Genomic DNA, 17095 nt, shown 5'->3' with positions numbered 1-17095 from the left:
TGTGTTGAGGTTATATCATACAATTTAAGCTAATAAAAATAGTTATTATATCTTTAATTTTATTAGTCGCTCTTTGTAAACTTTATATAATCATCGTGACTAAAAATTAAATGCGGAATAGATAGCGCAATATGCGCCGCATAGCAAACGAATGAACTAGCGATTATCGAATACTTTCTTTGGAATATTTTTGGAATGTTGCTGTAACATTACTAAAGTTATATTGTAAAATAATGTCTTTGTAATATTTCTGCAACATTAAACTACAATATGCAATATTGCAATATTGTAGCAATGTTGTTGCAAGCTTTAGTGCTGTATGGGAAACGTTTATTGTATTTTTTTAGTTAAATACAAAAGATTATCGGGATTGAATTCTTATGTGTATAAGAAGAATATTATTAATATGTTAATAAATAATCGTTCGATAAGTATTCATTAATATATATAAATATTCAATTTTTTATCTTATAGTTAAAAATTGCGTACTTGTCGGTCTGGACTTTTTGTGACTGGGTTCTCCATGGATTAATATTTCCGGAATTCGTAAAAATCGAAAAATTTATTTTTATCGTTTTAAGACAATAAAATTATTACTACTTGTCGGCGATAATACGATTATTCTTTTTTCCTATATTATAACTCATTCGTTATAACTGTTTTACATGAAAAATAAGCGGAAAAAGTATGCAGTTCCGGTTAACGGTTAAAGTCGGGAAATAGTATATATACGCATGCACCGAACGATCTTGGTATATATTAGTATTCGCATGTTCCGATTTCGTGGCATACAACTTACCGCATATGGGATAGGGGAAAACTAGAGAGGAAAATGAAGGAATGAGAGTAGAATTGGCAATTCTTTCTTTGGCAAAACGAAAGCTGTACGGTGTAGCGGAAACATCATATTACAGTTGTTCATAATGTTGATGTAGTTGATAATGTTGAGGGGTACCGATAAATTTTAAAGCCCGATTTTACCCGATTAAGATATAACTTGATGACAAAATTCAGAACCGAAATCTATTTTAATATCGTGTCCTAATATATGTATGAATTCTGATATATATATATATATATATATATATACAGGGTTGGGAAGTAACGCGTTACTTGTAACGCCGTTACCGTTACAGTTACTTTTTTTCGGTAACTGTAACGGTAATGGCGTTACAAATTTTATTTGTAACGGAAAAAGTAACTTCGTTACATTTTTCGGTAACGAGTAACGAATTTAACAGTTACTTTTATCGTTACTTTTTTCTAATTTTTTGATTTATTTAAAATATTATTCTTGCTATTGTGCGTGATAAAATTTTTATCTTAACCGTAAAGCCGTAAGCAAATCGACCAATTAGCATTCTTATTATGTTGTAAAAATGCTTGAATGTGATTGATCAACTTATGGCTCTTGCAGACCAGTGCGATGACGCGACGCGCGATATCCAATGAGAGCTTTATCTTTTCGGAAAAGCAGAGCTCTCATTTACTACCAGTTCTAAGTACCTTGCAACGAAAATTAGAAAATCTCAATAAATCTGACCTTATAGATTGCCATTCATTAGTTGAAGCTATTCAGCAAGGTTTAAATAAAAGGTAACTTGTTAATTTGATTAATACATATGTTATTTAATTTTAAATAAGGATTTAATTGAAAAATATTATTTTATTTTAAACTATTGATTCAAAAGTATTAATTTCAATAAAACAAACAATGTCGCTTAATTTACTATATTTGATTTTAAATTTCTTACAATATTTGAAACAAAAGAATTAATAATAGCAGCATGTTTACATCCAAAATTTAAGTTAAACTGGTTAACCGGAGAAAAAAGAAAACGTGCTGAAAATTACTTGGAGGATTTATTGGGAATCCGATCAACTGAAAATTCTTCAAAAGCTGGAAAATCTGACGATCACGATGATTTTTTCATTTTTGAGCAAAAAACGGTGCAAAATGAATCTGAACAAGAAGAATTGCAACGGTTTTTAAAATCAAATAATTGTAATATAGAAATGTTAAACGACTATCCAAAACTTAAAAAACTTTTTATTAAATATAATACAGCTCTACCAAGCAGTGCATCTGTAGAAAGAATGTTTAGCATCGGTGGCTCTGTATTAACACCACAAAGAGGGCATTTAAATGATGATACTATGGAGCAACAAATTTTATTAAAAATTAATAAAGAATTTCGATAAAGTTTAATCATTTATTTTGTAATAAACCTTGAATGAAATCTTGCTTACAATTTTTTAAAAGTTTTTCTTATGCAAAATAATTTATTAGTTTGTATTGTAAAAAAGTAACGGAAATTGTAACGACTCGTTACTTTTTAGTAACTGTAACGGTAACGAGTTACTTTTTAAAATTAGTAACGAGTAACGGTAACGAGTTACTTTTTAGAAAAAATAACGGTAACGGTAACGAGTTACTTTTATAAAATAACTTTCCCAACCCTGTATATATATATATATATATATATTTTTTTTTTTTAAATATTTTACTTCGTCTGTCTTATATGACATATATGAAGTTATAAATAAAATTCTGTCCTGAATCTGTTGCGAATTTGTATGATCGTCTGATGGATTTAAGTTAAAGACATTTCAAGTGTTTTGACAAACTAAACGCCGTTGTTATTAATGAGAATTCAAACTTTCTTTTCCAGACAATATCGAATGGCTCTCATACTCCAATTTAAGGTATTTAAGTAATTCACGCATGCAAAAGTGAAACGGAGAAAAGTAATGCGTCTCATAAACGATTTACAGCTTCGTTTCTAAATTTTTGTTTGCTTGTCAATATCTTCTTTCTACACATATAACGTTTTGTGTGTGTGTGTGTGTGTGTGTATGTGTGTGTGTTACGTATTATTTCGTTTTAAATTCAAATATCACATTTACAAATATATTCTTAAAATATAGAACCTTTTTACAATTATTATCTTATTGTCAATTTTGTATTAAATTTTAATAACAAATTTCAAAAATTCAAAAATTTCTATCTCGAGACAGTTTTTTTCTTTTATAAGTGTATCTTGTACAATTTCTATTTCACGCTCCTATATCTTTCTTTTAGACACGTTACAACGGACAATCTTTTTTGTCAAAACTTTGTCGAAAATCAATTTAATTGCCCTGGTGAAATCGAGCGTCGTAAATATAACGGCACGCATAATATTTGAGAATGAAGGAGAGGAAAATTGAGAAGAGAGTCATTAAAGTCCCCTCTACATGCGGCCAATGGCACTTTCACGACCTCGTGTTCCGCTACCGACTTCGCTACTGCTGAACATAAGACAATGGAAACCGATTATATCTGGCGTGTGATAATTTTTCTGCAATAAAAAAGGCAAATTCTTAAATTTATCTTTCAAAATAATGTCAAGATTACTCACATGCAAGCACGAATAGAATATTTATAAATTTTCATAGACAGACCTGGAAGAAAGAAGTCCGGAAAGGATCCATTTGATTTGAGAAGGAACTCCTAGCTTCAAACGTCGAGGAGTTTAATTTCCGCCACCGTTTAATTGCGGAAACAAATCTACGGAGTGCGCCGCGCATGTCTATCGCTCGCATGTATCTCCCTTTTCATTTGCCATTTACCCTCCGCACCTGGTTCCTTCTTCGAGCGACGACTCTCTTCGCCCCACTCTTGGCTTCCTCCAGGAGATCGCCAGGTAAGCGACACGGACGAGGATGCTGGAGGGATTTTGTAGGTGGCTGCTCGCTGTGTGTAAACGGACGGCTTCTCGAATCGTCCGTCTCGCGTGGGGATAACTGGAGCTTCGGCTTAAGTCAACTGTATCGTGTCGAGATCAAGTAGTACACTGTATCGTTGCGTAGTGCGCGCTTCGGACACGTGACGGACGTTCTCCAGGCAGATCGGAGCTAAGGGAGGACACCCCGGAAATTGACAGCGGGAAGACGGCGTGGGAAAAGGACTCGCTCATTAATGCGTTAAGGCAGAAGATATGCGACTCTACGCTGTGAGTTTCATCGGTTTTGCACGCGTATACCTTTCTTCCGCATTTAATTAACTCTTGACATCGCATATATTTGCATCTGAAATAGACATATGTTTGACGGAATGAATATCTAATTGTAATAAGCGAATGACATTGACATGGAGAACCAAATATTTTTACATAAAATTGTCTTATAAAACACAATAAAAATATATCTAATCAAATTTTAATTAAGATCTAAAATAATGACGAATAAAACTTTTTTGTTAATTTTAAATTACATTAAAATATATAGATAACTTTTTCATTGTTAATACATAAGAGGGTATAGCATGCTCGTTCTTTTCAGGTTGCTCTTGTCATATGGGCGGCAACAATAACAGCATTCTCGGAACCCAACGCCGCAAATTTGAGTGACGAGAAGGTAAATCCATAAAATGTCATAGTATACATTTAAAAAATTAAATTATAGTATAGAATATCGCATGAATTTCGTTAATACAAAATTTTTCTATACCGCATGCGGAGTTTGTCGATGTGAATTATTTAACATTTTATTAATTATAATAATGCAATACGTAACAAGAGGTGCATAGAGTTGCAATTATAATTCTTCACCCTTGATTACAAGCTCATTTTAAGTGAAAAATAAATAATCCGTTTGTTACATACATGAATCTTTTAGAAATACAAAAAAAAAAGACATAAATCGATCTATTACAGATCCTATCTTTATTTTCCTCAAATCGATAATCGGATTTCTGCATTTCAATATAAAGTCAAGAGAGCAATTTTAAAAATCACATGGGACTATATGGTGAAAAAGACGGTCGCAATTAGATCTAGTTTGACAGTTTCATATAGAGTGGAGAGAGTGACTTGATGGATACGCGAATGAAAGTGGTCGAAAAAAAATTTTTTTTTTAAGCGCGCGACAGCTGTGCCCCCGGGGTCCCTGACAGGCCCTAGAGCTTGAGAGAATCGAGGGGGGGGGGGAGGTGCTTGCAAACATCCTTAACCTTGGGGCATAGAAATCTTTAACCTCGATCTACTTGCGGCGCGTCATTCAAGTACTACTTTACGTATAGGCGCGACGAGCCGAGATGAATTACAGCTGGGAGCTGATAGCACATAGACCGGATGAACGCCTGTTCCCCGGTTGTTCTCGGGAACAGAGAGAGAAAGAGAACATTTTCACTTGCAAATAATGCGATCGTGTAATTCTACGCTCGACACACGAAACCGTTCATTGACCACGCGATTCCCACCTTGCTTAAGACGTCTTTCCCGAAGCGCGTATCTTCGGAAGACGTGAACATGTCGGGAATAAAGCGTGCGATCTTTTTCATATTATTCACACTTGTATGCAAATCATTTAATCAATTTGCCATACTGTAATAATGTAAAATAATATTACGGAAGAATATAATTTCGAATCTTAAATGTTCCGTATGAATAGAATGTTAATAATATAATATAATATATTAAGTATATAAAAAGGAGTATACTTTACTTTCTCTTAAAATTAAAGAAAGTTATGCCGATGTAATTGATATTTTGGGATTTAATCATTGCAGAGAAAACCATAGTCTTAAGAAAGTCAAATACCTTTACGTACATTTTTCATTGGCATACACTGAGAATTTTCACATTTTTATGTTAGAACTTTTATTTCCTATTAGGAATTTGCTGGCAAAGAACTTGAATTAATTTACGTAGATATTTTATATGTCATAATTATCGTCTAATTTTTTTAACTCTATATTTATATAAAAATATAGAATATTTTAATAATCCAATAAAGAATTATATAATAAATATAATATATATATATATATATATATATATATATATATATATATATATATATATATACCCATACAGCACCACAAGATTGCAACAAGATTGCAGCAACATTTTTCTGCAAGATTGCAACATTGCAGAAACATTACGAAATGTTGCTGCAACGTTGTTATGATATTGCAGCAACAGTAAAATGTCCGCCTACAGAAATATTGCAATATAATATTGCAGCAACATAGCAATATAATATATATGCAATAATGCTTTATGTATATTTATCGACATAATATCTTTAACATATGAAAAAAATAATAAGAAATTAGGCATATAAGAATCAGGATTTAGTGTGTATATAGATTTTCTGTATTATAATAATAACGAAATTATAAATTGCAAATTTTTCGGTACACATTCGACTTCCTTCAGTGACAAAGAATATCTAAGAGAAATAAGAAAAAACTCAATTCGCAATTTTCTAAATTCACAATCTCTTTGTATCCGAAATATTCAGATATGCAAAAAGATTTACGCATACAAGTTTTTTCACATCTCTCTTGTCTTCATATAATCACAAAATTTATTTATTAAAATCTGAAGTATATTTTGCATGTTAAAAAATTATTATCAAATTTTTGATTTTATATAAGAATGGAAACTCTAATATTAAAAGAATTCTTAGTCCAATGTCTGAATCCCCTGTGTTGAGGTTATATCATACAATTTAAGCTAATAAAAATAGTTATTATATCTTTAATTTTATTAGTCGCTCTTTGTAAACTTTATATAATCATCGTGACTAAAAATTAAATGCGGAATAGCGCAATTTGCGCCACATAGCGGTAAACGAATGAACTAGCGATTATCGAATACTTTCTTTGGAATATTTTTGGAATGTTGCTGTAACATTACTAAAGTTATATTGTAAAATAATGTCTTTGTAATATTTCTGCAACATTAAACTACAATATGCAATATTGCAATATTGCAGCAATGTTGTTGCAAGCTTTAGTGCTGTATAGGTATATATATATATATATATGAGTTTTAAACGTTATAAAATTCTAATATAAAATTGAAATCAATTTTTGCGTGTATGATTTAAAAACATGGATAAAATTACTAATTTTCTAAATTTGAAAATTATAATCCAGAACAAGAAATGTAATAAATTATAATAGAAGTTACAATAAAATGTAAATTTACTTCCGAGCATTTTTTGATCTGAATATTATCGCGCATAAACGCGATCTTCGGTTTGTTTTGATTAAAGATGGAATACTCTTTTCTATAATAATGCGTAAGTTGTTCAATTTCCTTGGTTCCGTCACGCGAAGTAAAGCACTATACCGTTTAGGTATATAAACGGTGAAAATGCACGATTCCGCGTGAGCGTGTAAACGCGAGTCGCGTCCCAGCGAGCGGATTAATCGTGGGCATTAGTGCGCGAGTGAAATTGACGCAAGCTATACAAATACGGGGTTGAATTAAAAGATTCCGCCAGCGGAACGTTGTCACGGGCAAGGTAAAACGCACGATGACCAGCGGCCAGACGACGGGAAGTGCACGCATTTTCCTCGCGTTAAAAAGGAAACTCGCCAGTGAAAGTGGCCACACGCGGACATAAATTCGTTTGCCGGCAATTGCCGATCGTTTCGATGGGATGCGTCGTCGCACAAACGCGTTACGCAATGTCATGCAACTCGGGGAAGACGAATCGATTGACGATCACGATTCGAATCTCACTATCCGAAGGCTGAGAAAATTTCAATTTCGATCGATCAATTTTCTCGATTTCTCCAAAAGATTTAAATTGTAGATCACGCCGCGTGAATCTTTTAATCTAAACTTACTTTATCAACACGATACATTAGCGTTTCGATGGAAGGCGATAAAGAAACAAATTGAAACACTTGTCTGCATTATCGTTGAAAATATGCGTCCCTTTGAAGCCCCTTATTATTCGAAGCAAAAGATTTTTGCTTAATGTGGACACTCTCGAATCGATATTTATTCCGTCGACGGCGAAACAATGCACGGAGAAAGTTGTTTTCGACGTGCTTCATATATATCAATCATATACCAAACTGGAAAGGTAAAGCCGTGCTTCGCATCAACTGTAGAAAATTATTGCCTCCGACAAAAATTACGATCGTTTCTTTATTGGTACATTTGCCACTAAGTGGCACTGTCACGATATTATTTATTATTTCAATGCACCACTTCTTCCTATATCCTTGTCGGACGAGCCAAACGGTAAATACGCAGTCTGTTACGTCTTGATTTATTCGTGATATTTACGCATCCATGCGCTATTACGGATCCGTAACGCGTGCAAAAAAATTACCGGCTTTTCCAGTGTGTTAAAAATCATCTAAATCAGGTCAAATATGAAAGACACGTTGAAATATCTCGGAAAAACATATACAAGTTTTTAAAAGTGTGATACTATATTTTTTTTATACCCATAATATAATAATATAATTCCTTCTTACAAAAAAGCGTACATTGAATATAAAAGCTATTTACAAAAAAATTATTTATCTTAACTAATTTATAAATGGCAAATTAAGCTTTAAAAATGTTAAGAAACAACAAAATTTTATTTTCCAGCTAGTTCCAAGCAACTCTTATTTTATATTATCGACAAAGCTATTAATTGCTGATTGGATTAATTGAATTTTACTTTTTAGAAATGCTGACAAGTGCGAAAAATGCAATTATCATTAAAGAATTTGATATAAAATGATAAAGTAAATTTACAATTTACATAAGATCCATTTGTGAGAGAAATATAACTCTTCTTATTTCAAGTTAGATTCTTACGAGTTCGTTGTTACGCGTTGAATACTTCAATGAAAAACATACGAAGCTCTGCAAAAGAAAGAGAAATATGGGGTTTCGGCAAATAAAGGGAAAGTAATGGGACCAATTGGTGAGACGAGATCGAGGACATACCAACATGCCCTGTTCGTTCTCGCTGGATCATCGGGATTTACACGCGACTCTCACTGGTTTTTCTTTTGCGCGCGCGCGCGCGTGGTGCAAGAATGCGGCCCATCTTTCCCGTTTCTCCTCTCTTTTCGCTCGGACGATATGGGAGAAAGGGAGCTCTGTGGCGATATCGTAACAGCACCTTTCTCTCATCTCGCGCGGCACGATATAGCGTCTAAGATGCGTTATTTTCAGCCTCCGATCTCCCCGCGACGAGATGCCGTGGATTCTTCTTACACAGGGTGTGTCTGTCCTGTATTACGGGCATTTTTTTTGAAAACTGGCTACTTTTCTCTTCGATGATGCTGTACTTATCTAGCGCATTCTTCAATTTTACCTCGGGAAATCTACTGCTTTCGTTTTTAGTCTTTCTTTCTTAAAGGAAATTTATTGGCTCATTTATTTATTCAATACCCATACAGCACTAAAGCTTGCAACAACATTGCTGCAATATTGCAATATTGCATATTGTAATTTAATGTTGCAGAAATATTACAAAGACATTATTTTACAATATAACTTTAGTAATGTTGCAGCAACATTCCAAAAATATTCCAAAGAAAGTATTCGATAATCGCTAGTTCATTCGTTTACCACTATGCATATTGCGCTATCTATTCCGCATTTAATTTTTAGTCACGATGATTATATAAAGTTTACAAAGAGCGACTAATAAGATTAAAGATATAATAACTATTTTTATTAGCTTAAATTGTATGATATAACCCCAACACAGGGGACTCAGACATTGGACTAAGAATTCTTTTAATAGTTTCCATTCTTATATAAAATCAAAAATTTGATAATAATTTTTTAACATGCAAGGTACTTCAGATTTTAATAAATAAATTTTGAGATTATATGAAGACAAGAGAGATGTGAAAAAACTTGTAGGCGTAAATCCACCATAATCTTTTTGCATATCTGAATATTTCGGATACAAAGAGATTGTGAATTTAGAAAATTGCAAATTGAGTTTTTTCTTATTTCTCTTAGATATTCTTTGTCACTGAAGGAAGTCGAATGTGTACCGAAAAATTTGCAATTTATAATTTCGTTATTATTATAATACAGAAAATCTATATACACACTAAATCCTGATTCTTATATGCCTAATTTCTTATTATTTTTTTCATATGTTAAAGATATTATGTCGATAAATATACATAAAGCATTATTGCATATATATTATATTGCTATGTTGCTGCAATATTATATTGCAATATTTTTCTGTAGGCGGACATTTTACTGTTGCTGCAATATCATAACAACGTTGCAGCAACATTTCGTAATGTTTCTGCAATGTTGCAATCTTGCAGAAAAATGTTGCTGCAATGTTGTTGCAATCTTGCGGTGCTGTATGAGTAATAAGAGTTTCTATTTTCGTACGCCATAATCCTTTACAAAACACCATGGTCAGCAGCCACATTTTCGAGAGAGCTTGTTATAGTTAGTTTCTAAATAATAATCTTTCTCGTCATATCAATCATTATGTATTAACACTTTGCACGTATATATGTATATGTGTATAAGATAATGTAAATTTACTTACCAAAGTGGCACGCATGTAGATTTCGCCGATGAGTTTTTTATTTCGCTCGCGAAAAAGTGTGCCGACATTGTTGTCTTTCAATAGTCGATACTCGTTCGTCATTGATTTTTGCCGCTATATTCTTCGCGCCTTTCTTCTTCCACAAAATATCTTCTGGGTCACCGCGATTTGCTCCATTTGGAAATCCACAGCGCCAGGATGCGATCGAGAGTCTCGTTTCGTCTCGTTGAGTCGATGGGTATTGATGCGGAGATACCTTAACAGGAGAAATGAACGAGTAAGTTCAACGTGACAGGATGAGAAAGATAGTGCTTAACAAGCACTCGAGACATTTTAAAATCTTGACACCAAATATAATAATAAAGCCTACTTAAGAAAATAGAAATTCAATTTTTTTTCCACGTACATATATTTACGTTAATATTTTTATAATAATAACAATTTCAAAAATGAGTGGAAAACGAGAAAATTGTTATTGCATTAATATCGGATAATAATAATTTCCAATAATTTCGTTTTCCCTGCGTAAATCTTGTCGCCGTCTGCATTTAAAGAGCCCCGAAGAGTGAAAGGAAAATAATGATTTATATATATAAAACGTATTTAATAGCTCTTGCTAATTTCTAACTCGATAGGCTTTATTATCGATTTCTAATCTCTCATCAGCAGCCTTTTAATTAATTTTACTCTTTGTCGCGCTATAATTTCTACAAATATATATAGATATTTTACATATCGTGTATCTAAAACTTATTTTCAAAACGATCTTTCCTCGATGCCGTAAATAATAAATTTGTTAAATTTGACATTATATATAAATCAGAAAATCTATAAAAACAGTAATCGATGCTAAGTTATATAAATTGCGATAAATGAAATATTTGATTTAAATATTCTCTTTCATCCAATCCTTTCATAAAAGTAATTATACACATTCTGCAGAATACTTGCTTATATGATTAATATTTCTGTAGGATTCTATGCAAGAAATACAATTCCGTAATTTCTCAACGTAACTTTCGCGATGAAATTATCGCGAGTAACCGTAAATTTTCTGGACAGCTTCTTTAAATCGACTCATTTTTCAGGCTATCGATTACACAGAGTCTCATGATTTGCCGGAGAAGCAAACAGCGCGGTTTTATGTGACGGGCACAGAAGCGAGGAGTTCCGGGCAGACGGATACCGGTGATCATCCTGATGCCGATTCGAGCGGATGGGCGACTCACGCCGACGAGAAAGGCTCGAATGGCGTTTCTGCGAGGGATTCTTCCACACCGGAAGCGATCTACGCGACGCCGCTCGCTGATACGATCGATGAATATCCGTTTAAAGAGCTGAGTCGCGAGTCTGGATATACCATGCCCGAAGAGATTTTTCTCGTCGAGAATGCCGGTAGTTTTGGACAGAGGCTGCGGCAGGATCACTCGAACGGTAGGACGATTATCGGGAATACCGTTCGAACTGTCAGTGACGGTCGAAAGGACGACGATTATGCGAGTATTCGGAAGTCCTTCAGCAGTACCGCGTCGCCGCTCGAAGACGAGGACGATCGAGTTTACGCATCGGTCACGTCGAAACCTTACGCGTTTGCGTTGAAGAAAGGGAGCAATTCGGCAGACGATCTTTCACCTTTCAACGACACCGAGGTGATCGAATCCAAAGCGTCCAGTACAAAGGAAATTTTCCACGTCGAAACCGCGACGGAAATATCTTCGACACCATCCGAAATCGATGTCACTTCGATTCTAGGCGAGAATGACGTCGTGCTAGAGGATCATCAGATACCAAGAGCGAGATTGTCCCGAGCGTACAACGATTCCGCGAACGAAGCCACGGAGAAGCCTATGGAATCTAAGAAAAGCATCGTGCGAGTATCATCGTCCAGGTCTGTGGAAATTAGTCCGTCATTGCAACCGGTGAAATTCTCAGGTCCCATCGTAGTACCTGATCCGATTGACAGAGAGACTCCGGAGATGACGGTTGATTATCTCGACGACAGTGAAGCCGGAGCGTTCAGTTCGGTCGAGAATGTCGAAATTACGCCGGGAAGCTACGCCGAAGGCTCCAGACTCGCGACTTCCAACGGCATAAAAACTTCCTCGATCATGCTGAACCCGCTGCAGGTTGGCATCGCTTTGGTGAACGCCGAGGAGATAGGTTCGATGGACGACAGCGAGCAATCCGCCGCGATGAATACCAAGGACTATCTCCAGGATTACCTCCAGGATGATCTGCAGCGTTTGTCGACGGTGAATAAGAAATTCATTGAGAGCGACATCGAAAATCGATCGCGCGTGGGTTATAAGGATGAGAATTTTCAACGCGGGAGAGAAGGAGAGAAGTCATTGATTGAGGCCATCACGCAAAAGGTACCCGAGCATTCCGTCGAGATTCAAAAGTCCGTCGAACTTTACCACACTGCACCGGTACACGAGATCCATTATCCTCCGATATACATCCAGCAGACCTCGAACCTTGGCGTCATTGAGACGAACAATATCGGGAGATCGAATCAGCCATATGGCCAGGATGAGCAATCAGAATCACGATCAAATTACAATGTCTATCGAGGTAATGTATAATTATATCGATCGATCTCTCCTATTATCGATCGATTTCTCTATTTATCCCAATTAAATTGAGCGCATTCAGCAAACTCAATAGTTGGATAGTATTAACAAATCAAAAGTATTTAAATTTTAATTGTGTAGCATTTAAAATGTGATGAAATAACGCGCGTACTTCCATCTTTCTTTATTAATTTTATTCTCTTTGCCATAATATCCAATTATTGCATTTATCGATCCATAGAGTTAAAAAACCGTGCTAATACCCATACAGCACCGCAAGATTGCAATAACATTGCAGTAACATTTTTTTTGTAAGATTGCAACATTGCAGAAACATTACGAAATGTTGCTGCAACGTTGTTATGATATTGCAGCAACGGTAAAATGTCCGCCTACAGAAATATTGCAATATAATATTGCAGCAACATAGCAATATAATATATATGCAATAATGCTTTATGTATACCATATTTATCGACATAATATCTTTAACATATGAAAAAAATAATAAGAAATTAGGCATATAAGAATCAGGATTTAGTGTGTATATAGATTTTCTGTATTATAATAATAACGAAATTATAAATTGCAAATTTTTCGGTACACATTCGACTTCCTTCAGTGACAAAGAATATCTAAGAGAAATAAGAAAAAACTCAATTTGCAATTTTCTAAATTCACAATCTCTTTGTATCCGAAATATTCAGATATGCAAAAAGATCGTGGTTGATTTAAGCATACAAGTTTTTTCACATCTCTCTTGTCTTCATATAATCTCAAAATTTATTTATTAAAATCTGAAGTATCTTTTTTGCATGTTAAAAAAATATTATCGAATTTTTGATTTTATATAAGAATGGAAACTATTAAAAGAATTCTTAGTCCAATGTCTGAGTCCCCTGTGTTGGGGTTATATCATACAATTTAAGCTAATAAAAATAGTTATTATATCTTTAATCTTATTAAATCGCTCTTTGTAAACTTTGTATAATCATCGTGACTAAAAATTAAATGCGGAATAGATAGCGCAATATGCGCCGCATAGCGGTAAACGAATGAACTAGCGATTATCGAATACTTTCTTTGGAATATTTTTGGAATGTTGCTGCAACATTACTAAAGTTATATTGTAAAATAATGTCTTTGTAATATTTCTGCAACATTAAACTACAATATGCAATATTGCAATATTGTAATATTGCAGCAATGTTGTTGCAAGCTTTAGTGCTGTATGGGTATGTTTTGAAGAAATATTAACTTTCGTTAAATTCGCGAAAGAGATGTATTACGTAAGCTCTAGCTTCGTTAACACGCAACGTCGAAATTAATGCTCGTCTATATAATGCGCGTAATAATACGCGCGCATTTTACGGATCGGAGCACGCATCGCGCAAATTGCCAGGTTTCACCCGCGAGAGAAGAATGCGGCAGACAACGCGATGATACGCCGGACATTTCCGTTCCAGGTAACGAACAAAGCGCCGAGAGGAGTGTCATTAAATCGCACGCGTCCGAGCAGAAACTCATTCGACACCAATACAACGCTCTCGAGGATGACCTCGGTAAACCGACAGCCTCGACCGTGATCGCCGAATACACGTCGAGCCTCGAGCGAGCACCCGTCGAATATCAACCGTACAAGTACAACGACGTGCAGCCGGTCCTGCTGATACCGAATCAGTTCGACGACACGTCGTACGATCAATCCAACGTACGACATAGTTTTAAGGATAACGGTAATGCGACACCGCACGCCGTAAAAGTCCTCACCTATGCAGATACTACAAGGCAGGAATCAGCGAGCGAAACGTATCGGTCCGAGCAACAGCAGCAACATCCGCAGCCGCCGCAATTGAATCAACAGCCGATAATCGATCACCAGTTCCGAACGCCGTATATGAGACGACCGGAAGAGACACAATTCCTTCTTAAGATCATTCCCGATGGCTCGTCCGCGAAGGACGCCTTCGTGGTTCCGATTCCACGGCCTTACCCGACGATCGAGAAGGTTATCGAGAAGACAGTTCATGTGCCGCGCCCAATCGAGATCGAGAAGGTAATCGAGAGAAAAGTGCCGTTCCCAGTAGAACGGGTAGTCGAGAAGCGGCTGCAGGTGCCAGTGCCAGTGGCGGTTCCGCAGCTGTATCCCGTGCACGTGCAAATGCCGATGGTCGAGAAGCAGATACGCGTGCCGCATATCTATCCGATCCACGTCGAGCGGTTGATCGAGAGGAGAGTCCCGTACACGGTCCAGCGGTTGCTGGTGCAACCTGCCCCGTATCCGTCGCTGCAACTGCGACTACCGGAGAAGAAGCCAATAGCGACACCCACGCATCTATCACCCGTTTCCCGGCCGTATCGCACGAACGCGGAGAGACCGATCGAAAGCGGCGGCTCGAGCGATACGAGCAAGCTCAACGATATTCAATCCAAACATCGACAAAAGGCCTCCGCGAGTCCCCGCGGAAGCGGCGATTCCGTCGCGTTCGAGCCGCACAACGAGACGAATGCATCGCAGTTGTCACACAGCATCCCTCCTTACGGCCGACCGTTGACGTACGATTACAATATTGACGTCGGCAAGGGCTACGTGCCCTTTACCGATGTCAAACTGATGATACTGCCGAAGAAATATAACAGCCACGTGGTGCTGCGGCCGCAGACGATCTCATCGTCGACGTACGCGGCGGTACCCTTCCGACAGATTGTGTACAATTTGGTAGAGAGACCCAAGGCGAGCAAGGACGACGAGTACCTGGGTCCCGCGCCTCCGCGCAAGATCTCGCAGAGCAAGGCAAAGTTGCCGCCATTTACAACGAGCGTCGTGCAACCCTCGGCGATTACTACCGCCCTGAGGAGATCCAGGCAGCCGGAAACGCAAGTCTATCCCGGAAGTTTCAGACAATCGAAGATGGAGTATGGCTTCAAGCCGCCTATGGTACCGTCCGTACAATACGACGAGTTGACCGCCACTCAAGTGGATAATTAACGCGATCGTTTATGATAGCGCGATTTAAATAGTAGACACGTAACAAAGCGTTTAAAGAGCGTTATATATTAGATATCTAAAGGAAAAATAAATATTTTGGATGTCTTGCGTTATTCGGATTTATAAAAAAAATGAAAACTGATGATTCGACACAGAAGGATTAATTTACAATTCTTCGTTCGTAACGAAAAAGATTCGCTTTGTAATGCAAATTTTACTATTTTATTCTCTGTATATTTATTGAAAATTTGCGTTTTCTAATTTTATCTTGGTTTTAATAGTGATCTAAATTGTTTTTTTTATAGTTTATGTTAGTTATTATATGTTATATATATTTTATAATATTATATCTTATATTAGGTGTACAACTTTGCTTCCGCCGTTTTTTTCCGAAATTCGAGGCTTTATTGTAAAAAACTGGTTATACATTTATGACTCAAAGTATTGTCCACTCCCAATGATCGTGCCAATTCTTTTTGACTTTGACTCGAGTCTTCATTAAGTAATGCCTCCAATTCTGCATCTTCGAAAACCTTCTCTCTTCCACCGCTATGCCGGTCTTCGACGTGAAAATCACCGTTCTTGAAGCGTTGAAACCACTCACGACATGTTCTTTCACTAATAGCGGCTTCACCTTAAGTATTTGAGAGTATTCGATGAGCCTCAGCCACAGATTTCTTCATATTGAAGCAGAAAATTGAAACCTCCCGCAAATGACGAGAATTTGGCTCGTAAACTGACATTTTCAATCGAGAATAACTTTATGACGCAAACACAAATCGACTAACGTTTCTATAGGGTTATGTTGCCCAAGTTTATTGCATGACGTCTATGATCTATTTATTTCGACCACTACTTACCGCTAAAGCCATCTATAGGAAAACGGCGGAAGCAAAGTTGTACACCTAATATTTTAAATTAGTATAAAATGAAAATATATGAAATTGCTATTGTAAAATATTGTTGAATAGTATAATGAAAGTAAAGCGATATATATATATATATATATATATACAGGGTGACCCATTTTAACTTAGGCAGCCAAATAACTCGAAAAATAAGCACACTACGAAAAAATGTTTAGAATCAAAATTTTGTCATTTCGAGGGGGACGTACAATGACGTTAAAATGAGCCCCCCCACCCCTTCCCCTGGGCGGTGAGGGGGGGCAAGTTTGAAATTAAATGAGTACTCTGCGTTGATACCACTGCTT

General features: G+C 36.2%; 1 protein-coding gene across 1 annotated transcript; it reads left to right on the top strand.

The window, feature by feature from the left end:
* The first annotated feature begins 3874 nt into the window (after positions 1-3874).
* LOC138933141 (uncharacterized) lies at positions 3875-16024 on the top strand. Its single transcript, XM_070295668.1, has 4 exons — positions 3875-3995; positions 4324-4398; positions 11409-12894; positions 14360-16024. Exons 1-4 carry the CDS (start codon positions 3981-3983, stop codon positions 15880-15882), a joined length of 3099 nt encoding a protein of 1032 aa, XP_070151769.1. The 5' UTR covers positions 3875-3980; the 3' UTR covers positions 15883-16024.
* The last annotated feature ends 1071 nt before the right edge of the window (positions 16025-17095 follow it).

The sequence above is a fragment of the Polyergus mexicanus genome, unplaced genomic scaffold (genome assembly GCF_030449975.1).
Source record: "Polyergus mexicanus isolate NDT 795.1 unplaced genomic scaffold, iyPolMexi1.0 SCAF_5, whole genome shotgun sequence".
Classification (NCBI taxonomy): domain Eukaryota; kingdom Metazoa; phylum Arthropoda; class Insecta; order Hymenoptera; family Formicidae; genus Polyergus; species Polyergus mexicanus.
The sequence above is the reverse complement of the archived record's forward strand: the minus strand, read 5'-3'. Positions and strand labels throughout refer to the sequence as shown.